Here is a 17,128-nt window from a genome sequence, read left to right as displayed (position 1 = left end):
GAGACCAGGACATACAGTTAGGTCTGGAAATATTTGGACACTGACACAATTTCCATAATTTTGTCTCAGTACGCCACCACAATGGATTTTAAATGAAACAACTGAGATGCAGTTAAAGTGCAGACTTTCAGCTTTAATTCAAGGGTTTGAACAAAAATATCGTATGAATATATTTAGGAATTGCAAACTTTTTCACGTGCAGTCCTCTTATTTCAGGGGCTCAAATGTGATTGGCCAAATTAACACAATCATAAATAAAATGTTCATTTTTAATACTTTGTCAAGACCACTTTGCAGGCAATGACTGCTTCAAGTCTGAAATGCATGGACATCACCAAACGCTGGGTTTCCTCCTTTGTGATGCTTTGCCAGACCTTTACCGCAGCTGTCTTTAGTTGTTTGTCTTAAGTTTTGTCTTCAGCAAGTGAAATGCATGCTCGATCGGGTTGAGATCAAGTGATTGACTCGCCCATTGCAGAATATTCCACTTCTTTGCTTTAAAAACCCCTGGGTTGCTTTGGCAGTATGTTTTGGGTCATTGTCCATCTGTAAAGTGAAGCAGAGTCTAATCAACTTCTCTGAATTTGGCCGAATCTCAGCAGACAATATATCCCTATACACTTCAGAATTAATCAGGCTGCTTCTGTCTTCTGTCACATCATCAATAAACACTAGTGACCCAGTGCCATTGGAAGCCATGCATGCCCATGCCATCACACTGCCTCCAGTGTGTTTTACAGATGATGTGGTATGCTTCGGATCATGAGCCGTTCCAAGCCTTCTCCAATAAATCCCCCCCCCATCATTCTGGTGCAGGTTGATCTTACTTTCATTTGACCAAAGAATGCTGTTCCAGAACTTGGCTGGCTAATCTGGCCTTTCTATTCATGAGGCTTATGATGGGTTTGCATCTTGTGGTGAACCCTCTGTATTTGCTCTTGTGAAGTCTTCTCTTTATGGTAGGCTTGGATAATGATATGCCTACCTCCTGGAGAATGTTCTTCACTTGGCTGGATGTTGTGAAGGGGTTTTTCTTTACCATGGAAAGGATCTTACGATCATCGACCACTATTGACTTCCGTGGACGTCCAGGCCTTTTTGTGTTGCAGAGCTCACTAGTGTGTTTTTTTCACAGAATGTACCAAACTGTTGATTTGGTCACTCCTAATATTCCTGCTATCTCTCTGATTTGATTTTTTTTTGCAACCTAAGGATGGCCCGTTTCACTTGCACTGAGAGCTCCTTTGACCGTATGTTGTGGGTTCACAGAAACAGCTTCCAAATGCGAATGCCACAACTGGAATCAACTCCAGACCTTTTACATGTTTAATTGATGAAAAAATTACGAAGAAATATCCCACACCTGTCCATGAAACAGACAATTTGAGTCAATTGTCCAATTACTTTGCTTCCCTTGAAAAATGGGGGGCTACATATTAAATAGCTGTAATTCCTAAACCCTTCCTCCAATTTGGGTGTGAATACCCTCACATTAAAGCTGAAAGACTGCACTTTCAGCCCATATTCATAATTTAACTGTAACTTAAATATATTTTGGTAAACAGACAAAATAACCAAACTTGTGTCAGTGCCCAATTATTTCCGGCCCTAACTGTAGGTCTTCCATGAAGAAAATACTGACCCACTGTCATGGAATTTCTTGAACTAATGTACATCAGTCTCCCTACCCCTTTACCCGTATTGTACTAAGGATTGTTCTGTGTTACTTTAGAGATGCCTCACGGTTTATTCTGTAAGCTATGTGACTCCTCTCACTTTGCAAGTAAAAAAACCCCCTTTTGTCTCTGTACTTACTACCATTAAGAGTTCTTATCGATGGAATTTCCATAACACCACTAACTAAATGGGAATCTAGTCTTTAACAAATCTGCATTCACCAGGAACTACTATGCCTTGAGGAAGTATTCAGACCTCATTACGTCCAGCACATGTTGTTTTATATAGACATTCATTAAATAAATATTTAAAAATGATAACAATTTTTTGCCATGGATCTATAAGCAATTCTCTATAATGCCAAAGTGAAAATAAGTTTTTTGAAATGTGTGCATTTTTCTAATCATTCTAAAGTATTCAGCCCCTTTTTTTGTATTTTGTAGAAGTGATCACAGCTTTAAATCTTCTTGGGTGTGCTTCTACCCGCTTTGCACAACTGGATTCTGTTTCTCCTATTCTTCCTTGTATATCCTCTCAAGTGCTGTCTGGATGCTATTAGCCAGGTGATGAATGTTACCTTGTTTTTGCCAGACATAGTGCTTGGTATTCAGGCCTAATAGTTCGATTTTAGTCTCAACAGACCAGATAATCTTTTCTCTTATGCTCTCAGAGTCCTTCAGGCAGCCTGTCATATGCCTTTTACTCAGTAGAGTGGCTTCAGTCTAGCCACTACCATAAATACCTGATTGAAAGAGTGCTGCAGAGATGGTTGTTCTTTTGGCTGGTTCTCCGATTTCTGCAGAGTCACTCTCACACTGTTAGAGTTGCCATTGGGTTCTTAGTCACCTCCCTGACCAAGGCCCATATTAATTAGCTTGGATGGATGACCAGCTCTGGGAAGAGTCTTAGTAGTTCTGAACTTCTTTCATTTCACAATGATGGAGCCCACTATGCCCCTGGGAGCTTTCAATGCTTGAGCAATTTTTCCTAACTTTCCCAGATCTATGTCTCAACACGATACTATCTCTGAGGTTTACGCAGAGTTCATCAGGTTTTTGCTCAGAGCTTTACTGTGAAGTGTGAGACCTAATGTAGACAGCCTTTCCAAATAATGCCCAATCAAATTGCCACAGGTGGTCTCCAAGATCTAGAGAAAGAATGATTAAAGAGCACAGGATGCATCTGAGCTTAATTTGTACTGTCATAGCGAAAGGGTTGAACATACTCAGTTTAATTAAATAAATTGGCACACCTTTCTAAAGTGTTTTTACTTCATAATTATGTATTGTATAAAAATGTATGGCAAAGAATAAATGTAATCAATTACAAATTATAAATTAGGTATATAACACAAAAAATTTGTAAAAGGTAAAGGGGTCTGAATTGTCAAAATGTACCAGAAAGTGTATCAATTGTACCCCTCATGACTGATCTCTGAGGCAAAATTTGATGTCTTTTGGGTTCAACTAATAAAGCTGATGTAAATAGAACCAAAATACCTGGTCTTGTGTTGCAACAGAAAAAATGTGCATTCTGTGTAATGAGTACATTTTCTAAAATACTTTTTCTCACCACACTGAATGTCTGAAATGAGTACAGCGAAGGGGACTTTATAAGATCCGCAATAGTCCTCTGCCAAAGTAAAATTCCTCTATAGCAGAATGCTGCAGTCATTTACACAGAGGTAATAACATAATATCCACTCATCCACAACTCCAATGAAAACCTCTGGCAATTCAATTCAATCAAACCTGCATTGTAGTATTTAGACAGTAGCTCCTTTTCCAGTGATCATTAAATCACAGATTGGTCCTGGGTTCTGGATATAAAAAACACTACTACCAGGGTAAAACCCCTCACAGACATACTTTCAGAATGTTGACGCAGGATGAATAATCTAAAGACGCTCCATAAAAATCTTTATGTTTGAAAGAAATCCAGTCTGCCACTAACTGTCTAGCCTCTCTCTGTAAAAATATTTTGAAACATGTGTCTCTGTCTGGTTATCTCAAACAAAAAAAATATTTTGAAGTCAAAATCCCTTTGTTAGCTCTCTCGATTGTTGCAGTGCCCTTACAATGTACACAGTGTGCTGGTAAAAAAAAGGAAGGCATTCAACAGTAAGATGGGAGTTAAAGTAATGTGAGACTATGAAAAGAGTATTTATTAAAAGTGAAAAAACGGTTAAAACTGTACTGCTGTCTGATACTTATGGTCCACTCAAGCCAGCAAAGACACAGGCAGTGGTACTCACCTGATTGGCCGGGGTCTGCCCCATTCCCAGCCCCACCACCGACTCATATGGAGGGGGCAACTCAGAGGGGTAAAGGGTCCCAGGGCTGTTGATGGGCACTCCATAGATGGCACTGAACGGGGAGTGTGGAAAGTCCAGATGAAGACTTCTGAATGAGAGAAACAGGTGATGAGAAAGCTGTAAAGATATCACCATTTGCGTCAATCTGTCAACAGGTCCATTTAAAGAGTCAACAAACACATTCAGTTGGTTGAGAGATATAAACAAAACGGATTATTGCTTTTAATTTGGAGTTAATTAAAGATATCTCACCAATGCGAAAGCCATCTTTTTTTTTAAATTAAAATCCATTCTTATGTAAAGTAGCAGCATATGAACCTCAGTGTCTGAATCAATCAATCAAGCGCACGATGATGTAATGGCAGGTTTCTGTATGGATAGATTTACATCCTAATTGATGAGAACACGTGGGGGCTCTTGCCAAGTAGGATCAGCATGCTTTCAAAGAGGTGTAAATGGAACACTCCTAATTTAGAATCCATAGCGGCCGCCGACGTCCTTATGCTGTAGCGGCGCAGACGGCTGTGTTTCTTTAACAATAATATTTGTGTAAATATCACAAAGTCTACCTGATAAAATCTTGTCACTGTATTCCCGTGGATGTTGTCATTAATAAGAAACCAGAAAAAGGGTGTGCTGTCATTTGACTTTTCTTTTGTTTTTATAATTTATTTACTTAAAGTGCTAGCACCAAAGTGGGGACGACTTCTTATGTTAGAAAAGGCTGTTTCTGTGTGGTTTGGTGATACGAAGTCGAAAACATCTTTGATCTTTGAAAGGGATAATGATGTCGTGGTGAATAACAAATACACTGCAGATATAAGTTTGGTGTTGTCTATATTCGATGCTGTGAAACGTTAGTAATCTCTTTTAGATGGCAATAGTAACCCTGTCGTGATAACTTTATATACGAGCTCATCAGCTGCAGCTCGAATGGTCACTTGCTCGCTCTTGTAATTGAATACGTTGCAGTATTTAGCTGTGTAGTCAGATAACTAGTGAAATGTTTTATCGCATTTCTTCCGATTTCATTCATATATGCAAACTGCAATAGCTAACCAGACAACTGATTGTCTGGTTCGGTTTGTATGTAAGACTATAAAAACATTGGTCTGGTCACGTGTTTCGCGTGTGAGGTGACGAGCTGTCACTTTCACTAGCTAGCCAAGACTGGAGCCTGTAATGTTGTGCTTTTCTGACGTCGTCACTTGATGATGATGTTCTCCATCTGCCGCCACGTACTTTCAATGTCTCGAGATGTGTGTGCCTTATGCTCACTTTATGATCACGTTAGTTGCGCCTACCTCGCATGATTGCCTGCTTAATCTCGCCCAAAAACCGTCGCAGTGTTATACTTTATGCAAACCTAGGTGTTAGTTTATTGTGTCTACCGATCAGTCATAGAAGCAACCACAACTGCTTGTTGAAGTTAGTTTACTATCTGGTTAGTCTATCAGGCAAGTGTGTAGTGGCAAATGGGTGCTGCCCTCTCAGAGGGAGAGGAGTAGGAAGAGTGAGAGGTCGATATTTTACCACTGTCTACAAAATGGGAGAAAACAAGTTACAGTGGGGAGAACAAGTATTTGATACACGGCAGGATTCTGCAGGTTTTCCCACTTACAAAGCATGTAGAAGTCTGTAATTGTTAGCATAGGTACTCTTCAAATGTGAGTGACGGAATCTAAAACAAAAATCCAGAAAATCACATTGTATGATTTAAGTAATTAATTTGCATTTTATTGCATGACATAAATATTTGATACATCAGAAAAGCAGAACTTAATATTTGGTACAGAAACCTTTGTTTGCAATTACAGAGATCACATGTTTCCTGTAGTCCTTGACCAGGTTTGCACACATTGCAGCAGGGATTTTGGCCCACTCCTCCATACAGACCTTCTCCAGATCCTTCAGGTTTCTGGGATGTTGCTGCGCAATATGGACTTTCAGCTCCCTCCAAAGATTTTCTATTGGGTTCAGGTCTGGAGACTGGCTAGGCCACTCCAGGACCTTGAGATGCTTCTTACGGAGCCACTCTTTAGTTGCCCTGGCTGTGTGTTTCGGGTCATTGTCATGTTGGAAGACCCAGACACGACCCATCTTCAATGCTCTTACTGAGGGAAGGAGGTTGTTGGCCAAGATCTCGCGATACATGGCCCCATCCATCCTCCCCTCAATACAGTGCAGTCATCCTGTCCCCTTTGCAGAAAAGCATCCCCAAAGAATGATGTTTCCACCTCCATGCTTCACGGTTGGGATGGTGTTCTTGGGGATGTACTCATCCTTCTTCTTCCTCCAAACACGGCGAGTGGAGTTTAGACCAAAAAGCTCTATTTTTGTCTCATCAGACCACATGACCTTCTCCTATTCCTCCTCTGGATCATCCAGATGGTCATTGGCAAGGATGAATAATCCAGATGGGCCTGGACATGTGCTGGCTTGAGCAGGGGGACCTTGCGTGCGCTGCAGGATTTTAATCCATGATGGCATAGTGTGTTACTAATGGTTTTCTTTGAGACTGTGGTCCCAGCTCTATTCAGGTCATTGACCAGGTCCTGCAGTGTAGTTCTGGGCTGATCCCTCACCTTCCTCATGATTATTGATGCCCCACGAGGTGAGATCTTGCATGGAGCCCCAGACAGAGGGAGATTGACCGTCATCTTGAACTTCTTCCATTTTATAATAATTGCGCCAACGAGTTCAAACAGGTGCAGTTAATACAGGTAATGAGTGGAGAACAGGAGGGCTTCTTAAAGGTCCCATGACATGCTACTTTTTGTAGGCTTTAATATAGGCCATAGTGGTCCCTAGTACTGTATCTGAAATCTTTTTTCAAAAATTCAGCCTTGCTGCAGAATTATAGCCACTACAATACAGTCAGAGAATGAGCTTCCTTCAAACGGCCCGTATTGGTGTCTGTGACTTAAAATTTTAATGAGGATGAAAAAGGCGGGGCATGGTGGTGGGTGGGCGTGGCCTTTACTATCTTGCGGCAAAGGTAACGTGCATGTTTACCGGTATGTCTGGATCATATTGCAATGGCACGAAGACACATTGAAGCATTTCAGTTTGACCCAGAATCCGATCCAGATGGAGAAGCAACGGATGAAGAAGTTGCAACTCAGCGCCTCCAGAAGGATGTTTCTGAATGGTTAGTTAAAAATATTATGTCTATATGATACTTTGTTAGGATGTCTGATTATCATGTAAGTTAAAGCTAAAGCTAATCTGCTTTTGCCTTTTCATGTTTCTCTGATTTGAGATGATTTTAAAGCTGTGTTAGCATCTATATCAGTAAATATTCTAGTTTAGAGAAGAGGGTTTTTTTAAATGTAAAAATTCTCCCTTCATATCATGAAGTCACGTTACACAAGATATATAAAGCCTATATATTTATGTGCGCGCAGGAGTAAATAATTTTGTTGTGTAAGATTATGTACATAGTCGTCGGTGAAATGTTTGACACAGACATGCAAAACTTTGGGAAGCTGTGTCGGCGCTTTTCCGGAGAAAATGAAATCATTCCACTGGTTCTTCTGTGGCATGTACGAAGGAAGTAAAAAAAGGCTTCGTTGCTCATCTCTACATCCTATTACTGAGCAATTATTGTGTTTCCTTCGCTCAAAAGCCATGATGCCCCTCCTCGTCGCGTAGACAAATTGAAGTCGCGCTCACACACATGTGTGCCTCACACCTGGCTCTATTTAAATTCTTTCTCTGGGCGGGCAAAGCAGAAAAAGGGGAGTTACCATGGGAGTTAACAATTTCTCCTTGCGACGTCACAAAGAGACGGGTCCAGATCAGCCTGTTTGATTCTCCGTTTTCTCCAAGTCAGAGAAAGATAGAAAATGCTCAATTTACACCGAATGTGTCACACCCTGATGTGTTTCACCTGTTGTTTTGTCCCCGCCCCTCACCAGGTGTTCCCGGTTCCCTATTAGCCCCGTGTATTTAAACCCTGTTCTCTGTTTGGCAGTTGCCAGATCGTCTTGTCCTGTACAGTCGTTTCCAGCGTTCTATGTGTTCATCAGCCAGTCTACCCGTCCTTCTATTCCCCGGTTACGACCCTTGCCTGTTTTCCGGATTACGAGCCTGCCTGCCCACTCCTGTACCTTCGACCATCCGAACGCCCGAGAACGAACACTGCCTGTCCCCCACCACGAGCCTGCCTGCCCTATCCTGTACCTTCGACCATCTGACCGCCCGACAACAAACCCTGCCTGTCCCCTACCACGAGCCTGCCTGCCCACTCCTGTACCTTCGACCATCTGAACGCCCGATAACGAACCCTGCCTGTCCACCACTACGAGCCTGCCCACTGCCTGGTTGTTCAATAAATACTTTGGACCGCCCTCCTCTGCCTCTGTGTCCGCATTTGGGTCCCCACCCGTTCATCGGTGTGATAGAACGATCTGGCCATGTCGGACCCAGCGGAGTTGGAACATTTACACAACGCAGTGGCCTGCCAAGGGGTCGTCGTGGGTCGACACGAGGAGGCACTCCACGGCATCGCTGAGGAACTCCGTGAGCAGAGAGTGCGCCAACAGGAGGCCAACGAATGCCTGCTGCGAAGGCTAGAGAGAATAACCCTGGCCCTGCCCGCACAGGTAGCTCCCCACCTGCCTCCTGCCCCGTCTACTCCCGATTTCCCAACGCCCTCCCCGATACCCCAAAGGGAGCCACACTTACCTGCCCCCGAACGGTTCTTTGGTGACTCCAGTTATTGTGTGCCTTTTCTTTCCCAGTGCTCGCGCATCTTCGAGCTTCAGCCGTCCTCGTTCCCTACGGAGAAGTCACGGGTTGCTTACATTATTACCTTGATGTCCGGGCGGGCCTTGGCCTGGGCCACGCCGATCTGGGACCAACAATTGCCCGTCTGTTACAGCCTAGCAGCCTTCACGGCGGAGGTAAAGAAGGTTTTCGATGCCCCTCTGTCCGGCAGGGAAGCGGCACGCCGGCTCCTACGACTCCGGCAGGGCAACAGTAGCGTGCCGGATTACGCCATCAGATTCCGTACCCTGGCAGCGGAGTGTTCGTGGGGTTCTGAGGCGCTACTCGACACATTCTACAGCGGCTTGTGTGACCCCATCAAGGACGAGCTTGCTGCCCGAGATGTGCCCACGTGTTTGGATGGTCTCGTGTCCATGGCCACTCGAATAGGTAGCCGACTGCGGGAACGGGACCGGGAGAGAGGACACCGTCAACCAGCCCAGGCACTTCCGCATCCCGGCGGGCTGGACGGTGGAGCGTCACTGGGTCTGACGACACCACCCGAGTCCTTCCGAGACTCACCGAGGTTAACCGAAGCCCTACACCTGAGCCCATGCAGTTGGGCAGGGCGCGTCTGACTCCGGAGGAGCGTCAACGCCGAATGCTCAGTCACAGCTGTCTCTACTGCGGAGGGCAAGGACATTATGCCGCCAGCTGTCCGTTAAAAGGGACGGGCTCACCCGTAACAGCAGGGATACGGGTGAGTCAGACCAAGACACGGTGGGCACCCACTGCGCGCTTTCCTTTTCCTGCCACTGTTATCTGGGGTTCCCAAACCCTGAGTGTCAATGTTCTTATTGATTCAGGGGCTGATGACTGTTTTATTGACACCTCCCTTCTTGCGCAGTTGGGCATCCCCTCAAGCCCCTTACACCCACACATAGAGGCCACAGCCCTGGACGGCCGCTCTATTGGGCGGGTGTCTGAGATATCAGTTCCTGTTACCCTGACCCTATCTGGTAACCACAGTGAGGAGATCCAGTTCCTGCCCTTACGTTCCCCTAATGTTCCCATTGTGTTAGGCCACTCATGGCTCGTGAAACACAACCCCCACATTGACTGGACTACTGGCTCTGTTACAGGTTGGAGCCCCTTTTGTCTGGCACACTGTCTGAAGGCCGCTCCACAGGCTCTGACCAGGGCCGCCCCCCTGTCCACGGACATCGATCTGTCATCTGTCCCTGCTGACTACTGGGACTTAAAGGAGGTTTTTGACAAAGCCCGGGCCACCTCCCTACCACCACACCGGCCATATGACTGCGCCATAAACCTCCACCCAGGCACGTCGCCCCCCCGTGGACGCCTGTACTCCCTGTCCGGACCTGAAACAAAGGCCATGGAGGAGTATGTGGGGACTTCTCTCAGGGCCGGGATCATCCGACCATCTTCCTCTTCTGCTGGTGCGGGGTTTTTCTTTGTGGCCAAGAAGGATAAGACCCTGCGTCCCTGCATAGATTATCGGGGCCTGAATGACATCACGGTGAAGAACCGTTATCCACTCCCTCTGCTTGCCTCCGCGTTCGAGATGCTCCAGGGCGCCACCATCTTCTCGACGCTTGACCTCCGCAATGCCTACCACCTGGTACGGATCAGAGAGGGAGATGAGTGGAAGACGGCGTTCAACACCACTAGTGGCCACTATGAATACCTGGTAATGCCGTTTGGGCTGACCAACGCTCCGGCTGTCTTTCAGGCCCTGGTGAACGACGTGCTCCGGGACATGATTAACCGCTTTGTTTTCGTGTATCTGGATGACATTTTGATTTACTCCCGCTCTGCCCAGGAACACACCTCCCACGTCCGACAGGTCCTTCAGCGGTTATTGGAAAACCGCCTCTTCGTAAAAGCTGAGAAGTGCAAGTTCCACCGCTCCGTCATTCCTTTCCTGGGCTACATAGTGGCTGCGGGTAGCATCCGGATGGACCCCGGCAAGGTCCAAGCCGTCACCGATTGGCCACAGCCCTCTTCACGCCTGGACCTACAGCGCTTCCTTGGCTTTGCCAATTTCTATCGGAGGTTCATCCGGGGTTACAGTGAGTTGGCTGCCCCGCTCACCGCCTTGACCTCCACTAAAGTGGCCTTCCAATGGTCTCCCGCGGCATCCCGTGCCTTCGCGGCCCTCAAGCGGCGCTTCACCTCGGCCCCCATCCTGATTCACCCGGACCCGGCCCGGCAGTTTGTAGTGGAGGTGGACGCCTCCAGCGTCGGTGTAGGGGCCGTCCTGTCACAGAGATCGGACCAGGACCAGAAACTGCACCCCTGTGCTTACCTCTCCCGCCGCCTGACACCTGCTGAGGCCAACTACGACGTGGGCAACAGGGAATTGCTTGCGGTCAAGGCTGCATTGGAGGAGTGGAGACATTGGCTGGAGGGGGCGGAACAGCCCTTTCTCGTTTGGACTGACCACAAGAACCTTGAGTATCTGCGCTCGGCCCGGAGGCTCAATTCCCGCCAAGCCAGATGGGCCCTGTTCTTTGCTCGCTTCCAATTCACCCTCTCCTATCGGCCTGGCTCAAAGAACACCAAACCGGACGCGCTCTCCCGCGTGTTCGGACCTGCTGCGGACCACCAAGAGCCTGAGCGTATCCTTCCTGCCTCCTGTCTGGCTACGTCGTTGGTTTGGGGGGTGGAAGAGGCAGTACGGAACGCGCAACGGCTAAATCCGGATCCTGGGGGGGGGCCGCCGGGCCGCTTGTTTGTGCCTGACCATGTCCGGTCCAAAGTCCTGGAATGGGGCCACTCCTCGACACTTACCTGCCACCCCGGCGCCCGACGGACCTTGGCCTTCCTCCGTCAACGGTTCTGGTGGCCCACCATGGGGGTGGACGTCCCCGCTTTCGTATCCGCCTGCACGGTGTGTGCCCAAAACAAGACGTCACGCCAAGCCCCTGCCGGTCTCTTGCAACCGCTTCCGGTCCCTCGTCGCCCATGGTCACACATCTCCCTGGACTTCGTCACGGGCCTGCCTCTTTCCGACGGCAACACCGCTATCCTCACGGTGGTGGACCGGTTCACCAAAACGGCACACTTCATCCCCCTGCCCAAGCTGCCATCGGCCAAGGAGACGGCCCAACTGATGGTGCAACACGTCTTCCGAATCCACGGTCTGCCGGTTGACGTCGTCTCCGATCGGGGTCCTCAGTTCACTTCCCAGTTCTGGAGGGCTTTCTGCACCCTCATTGGTTCTTCCCTCAGTCTGTCCTCCGGTTTTCACCCCGAGTCAAACGGCCAATCGGAAAGGGCCAATCAGGACCTGGAGACGGTGCTGCGGTGTCTGGTTTCACACAACCCCGCCACATGGAGCCGGCAACTGGTATGGGTTGAGTATGCCCACAACACCCTACCCTCCTCCGCTACTGGGCTCTCCCCCTTCGAGTGCTCTCTGGGCTACCAGCCTCCGTTGTTCCCAGAGCAGGAGGAGGAGGTCGGGGTTCCATCCGCCCAGTTCTTCGTTCGGCGCTGTCGCCGGACATGGAAGCGGGCCCGTGCGGCCCTTCTGCGCACCAACGCCAGGTACCGTCGACAGGCCGACCGCCGCAGGACCCCAGCACCCCGCTACCGTGTTGGCCAGAGGGTGTGGTTGTCCGCCCGGGACCTGCCCCTTCGTGTGGAGAGCCGCAAGCTGTCTCCCCGCTTCATCGGGCCCTTTCAGATCTCTCGGGTCATCAGCCGTTCGGCTGTTCGCTTAGTGTTGCCCCGCTCCCTCCGTGTCCACCCGACCTTTCACGTGTCTCGTATCAAACCCGTCACTAACTGTCCTTTGTCTCCTCTCCCTAGGCCTGCTCCTCTCCCCCGTCTCGTGGACGGCCACCCAACCTTTTCTGTTCGGCGTCTCCTGGGGGTTCGGGCCCGGGGCCGGGGCTTCCAATACCTGGTTGACTGGGACGGCTACGGGCCGGAGGAGCGCTCCTGGGTGCCGGCTAGGGACATCCTCGACCCGGGCCTCATCGCTGACTTCCATCGTCGGTGTCCCGGTCAGCCGGGTGTGCGCCCGGGTCGGCCGCCAGGTGGCGTCCGTAGGGGGGGGGGTTCTGTCACACCCTGATGTGTTTCACCTGTTGTTTTGTCCCCGCCCCTCACCAGGTGTTCCCGGTTCCCTATTAGCCCCGTGTATTTAAACCCTGTTCTCTGTTTGGCAGTTGCCAGATCGTCTTGTCCTGTACAGTCGTTTCCAGCGTTCTATGTGTTCATCAGCCAGTCTACCCGTCCTTCTATTCCCCGGTTACGACCCTTGCCTGTTTTCCGGATTACGAGCCTGCCTGCCCACTCCTGTACCTTCGACCATCCGAACGCCCGAGAACGAACACTGCCTGTCCCCCACCACGAGCCTGCCTGCCCTATCCTGTACCTTCGACCATCTGACCGCCCGACAACAAACCCTGCCTGTCCCCTACCACGAGCCTGCCTGCCCACTCCTGTACCTTCGACCATCTGAACGCCCGATAACGAACCCTGCCTGTCCACCACTACGAGCCTGCCCACTGCCTGGTTGTTCAATAAATACTTTGGACCGCCCTCCTCTGCCTCTGTGTCCGCATTTGGGTCCCCACCCGTTCATCGGTGTGATAGAATGGAATTTTTTGAAAATTTGGGACCATATATAGGCTAGGTGAACTCATATTAATGTTAAAAAACCTCACAAAATGAAAATTTCATGTCAGGGGACCTTTAAAGAAAAACTAACAGGTCTGTGAGAGCCGGAATTCTTACTGGTTGGTAGGTGATCAAATACTTATGTCATGCAATAAAATGCATATTAATTATTTAAAAATCATACAATGTGATTTTCTGGATTTTTGTTTTAGATTCCGTCTCTCACGGTTGAAGTGTACCTATGATAAAAATGACAGACCTCTACATGCTTTGTAAGTGGGAAAACCTGCAAAATCGACAGTGTATCAAATAATTGTTCTCCCCACTGTATATGGATGTGGTGTTGAATTAAAGAAGATGATATGCTCTTTAAAAAGTTAACTTAGTAGTTGTTATTTGTTCTTAGTTACTGTGCTATGTCTGTTTGTTGTGAAAAAATATTTATTTTCAGAATTCTCAGTAATCTGCAGCAGGATTCTAGAATTATTTTGCGGTCTAAAGGGTAAAGGTAAGGAATATCATGACCCATTCACAAAAAGACATGGATGATACTGTCACTGTAATAAAAATACACTAAAGCCGTCTGATAGTTTGGATTTAGCATTGTGAGTGGCACAGACAAAGGGCTCCACAGAATACAGATCAAGATTGCAGGATATTTTAGTAACCTTTCTGGTACGTGTGTTTGGACGAGCACTGAACAAAGTAAAAGAAAAATCAAACAAAGTCTTGTTTCCAACCCGACAGGACAGTTGCCAAAGGTGAAGCTGCAGTCAGTCTTCCAACCAAATTGTAATTCCAGGTGAACCAGACAAGCCTATATTGGTCAGCCAACACTGTGTCAGGTGGGGATTGTTAGGAGGTCAGAGTGTAGTGATGTTGCCGCTAAATCTGTCCATCTACATCTGTCTGTCACCGGGGTGCAGGTGTGGCTTTGTTGTGGTATCTCAGTCTGTCAATCACCAAGGTGCAGGTGTTTAACTGTTGTGCTGTATTTGTTTATTGTGTTGCGGTATGTTGTCTGTTGTGTTGTATTGTTATGTATTGTGTTCTGTTGAATTGTGTTGTGGTATGTTGTTTTTTATTGTATTGTTTCGTGCTGTTCTGTTGTCATGGTTTGTTTTGTTGTATCATGTTGTGTTTTGTTGTATCGTGTTGCGTAATGTTGTATTGTGTTGCGGTATGTTCTGTGGTATTGTGTTGTGGTATGTTGTGCTGTATTGTGTTGTAGTATGTTGTCTGTTGTGTTGTATTGTTATGTAGTGTTCTGTTGAATTGTGTTGTGGTATGTAGTTTTTGTATTGTGTTGTGTTAAGTTGTGTTGTATTGTTTTGTACTGTTCTGTTGTATAATGTTGTGATCTGTTGTATCATTTTATGTTCCGTTGTATTGTGTTGTGGTAGGTTCTGTTCTATCATGTTGTGTAATGTTTTATTGTGTTGTGGTATGTTGTTTTTGTATTGTGTTGTGTTGTGTTAAGTTGTGTTGTATTGTTTTGTACTGTTCTGTTGTATCATTTTGTGATCTGTTGTATCATTTTATGTTCCATTGTATTGTGTTGTGGTAGGTTCTGTTCTATCATGTTGTGTAATGTTGTATTGTGTTGTGGTATGTTGTTTTTGTATTGTGTTGTGTTAAGTTGTGTTGTATTGTTTTGTACTGTTCTGTTGTATCATGTTGTGATCTTTTGTATCATTTTATGTTCCATTGTATTGTGTTGTGGTAGGTTCTGTTCTATCATGTTGTGTAATGTTGTATTGTGTTTTAGGATGTTGTACTGTGTTAAATGATGTTGTGGTATGTTGTATTGTGTTGTGTGGTGTTGTGGTTGTTGTATTGTGTTGTGTGCTGTTGTGGTTTGTTGTATTGCATTGTGTGCTGTTGTGGTATGTTGTTTTTTGTTGTGTGCTGTTGTGGTATGTTGTATTTTGTTGTGGTTTGTTGTGTTGTGTTGTGGTATTTTGTATTGTGTTGTGTTGTGGTATGTTGTATTTTGTTGTGGTTTGTTGTATTGTGTTGTGTTGTGGTATGTTGTATTCTATTGTGTTGTGTTGTGGTATGTTGTATGGTGTTGTGGTTGTTGTATTGTGTTGTGGTTTGTTGTATTGCGTTGTGTGCTGTTGTGGTATGTTGTTTTTTGTTGTGTGCTGTTGTAGTATGTTGTATTTTGTTGTGGTTTGTTGTATTGTGTTGTGTTGTGGTATGTTGTATTGTATTGTGTTGTGGTTTGTTGTATTGTGTTGTGTTGTGGTATGTTGTATTGTGTTGTGGTATGTTGTATTGTGTTGTATTGTGTTGTATTAGCTTTTTTGGTTTGTTGTGTTGTGGTATGTTGTATTGTATTGTGTTGTGTTGTGGTATGTTGTATTGTGTTGTGGTATGTTGTATTGGGTTGTGGTATGTTGTATTGTATTGTGTTGTGTTGTGGTATGTTGTATTGTGTTGTGTTGTGTTGTGGTATGTTGTATTGTGTTGTGTGGTGTTGTATTGTGTTGTGGTATGTTGTATTGTGTTGTGGTATGTTGTATTGTATTGTGTTGTGTTGTGGTATGTTGTATTGTGTTGTGGCATGTTGTATTGTGTTGTGGTATGTTGTATTGTGTTGTGGTATGTTGTATTGTATTGTGTTGTGTTGTGGTATGTTGTATTGTGTTGTGTGGTGTTGTATTGTGTTGTGGTATGTTGTATTGTGTTGTGGTATGTTGTATTGTATTGTGTTGTGTTGTGGTATGTTGTATTGTATTGTGTTGTGTTGTGGTATGTTGTATTGTGTTGTGTTGTGTTGTGGTATGTTGTATTGTGTTGTGGCATGTTGTATTGTGTTGTGGTATGTTGTATTGTGTTGTGGTATGTTGTATTGTATTGTGTTGTGTTGTGGTATGTTGTATTGTGTTGTGTGGTGTTGTATTGTGTTGTGGTATGTTGTATTGTGTTGTGGTATGTTGTATTGTATTGTGTTGTGTTGTGGTATGTTGTATTGTGTTGTGTGGTGTTGATACCTCTGTCCGTCCATCACTGGGGTACAGGTGTACTCTGGGGGGTAGTAGGGTGGTGGAGGGATGGGTGGGATGAACTCATCAAAGTCAAGGGTCTGGTGCAGGATGGTGCCACGGGGGGTCATGCAGTCAGCGCTCAGGGCTCGTGCTCTGTGTGGCATGAACTAAAACAGACAGGTAGGCAGCAGACACAAACCAAGCTCATATTTCAGGGTAAACCATTGAAAACATTGTCACTCAAACATTATCATTCTGAAAGATTCATACGGTAACAATAAGTTACATTTCAACATTTCTCAGAATAGTATCCGGCTAGCTAACACAATTCTGTTTATTTTGGGAGATTTGAGTGAAGGCACTGTGAGCAGCAGCAGGCGTCATCAGTAAAGGGCAATACTGACTTAATCATGTGTCATGTGGAGCAGGCCAGCCTGCCATTGAGTCAGATTCAGGTTTTACTACACTGTTTGGCTGATTATAGCCTTCCTAGTCCTAGAGTTCTCCCTGCCCTGGGAGACAGGCTAGCTTTTGTAGGCAGCGGGCTATCTAACTGAGAGCGGGAATCTTTCCTTATGAAATGGGAATTAGGCCAGATTGAGAGGGCTCTGTGAGTGCACTGAGGATAGGAGAAGACAGGTCCTTTGTCATTCACCCTCCTGTGACCTTACGCCTGTGCAGGCCAGTTTAATCTCTACTGGTCTGTGTTTTCAAAACAGTGGCGCGTCTCACATTCCTCCTGCTCACAACCAGACCAAGTGCCATTGAGAAGTTCACAGTC

General features: G+C 46.3%; 1 protein-coding gene across 1 annotated transcript in view; it reads right to left on the bottom strand.

The window, feature by feature from the left end:
- fam189a1 (family with sequence similarity 189 member A1) overlaps positions 1–17,128 on the bottom strand; it is a 137,400-nt gene that overhangs the window by 3,400 nt on the left and 116,872 nt on the right. Inside the window, exons 6-7 of the mRNA XM_029124013.2 lie at positions 16,354–16,514; positions 3,932–4,079 (exon numbers count right to left, since the gene is read on the bottom strand). Of these exons, the coding sequence (XP_028979846.2) occupies positions 3,932–4,079; positions 16,354–16,514 (309 nt within the window). The remainder of the gene's footprint in view (positions 1–3,931; positions 4,080–16,353; positions 16,515–17,128) is intronic.

This window comes from Esox lucius, chromosome 2, assembly GCF_011004845.1.
Source record: "Esox lucius isolate fEsoLuc1 chromosome 2, fEsoLuc1.pri, whole genome shotgun sequence".
NCBI classification, from domain to species: domain Eukaryota; kingdom Metazoa; phylum Chordata; class Actinopteri; order Esociformes; family Esocidae; genus Esox; species Esox lucius.
Note: the sequence above shows the minus strand (reverse complement) of the source record. Positions and strands in the feature narration are given on the sequence as shown.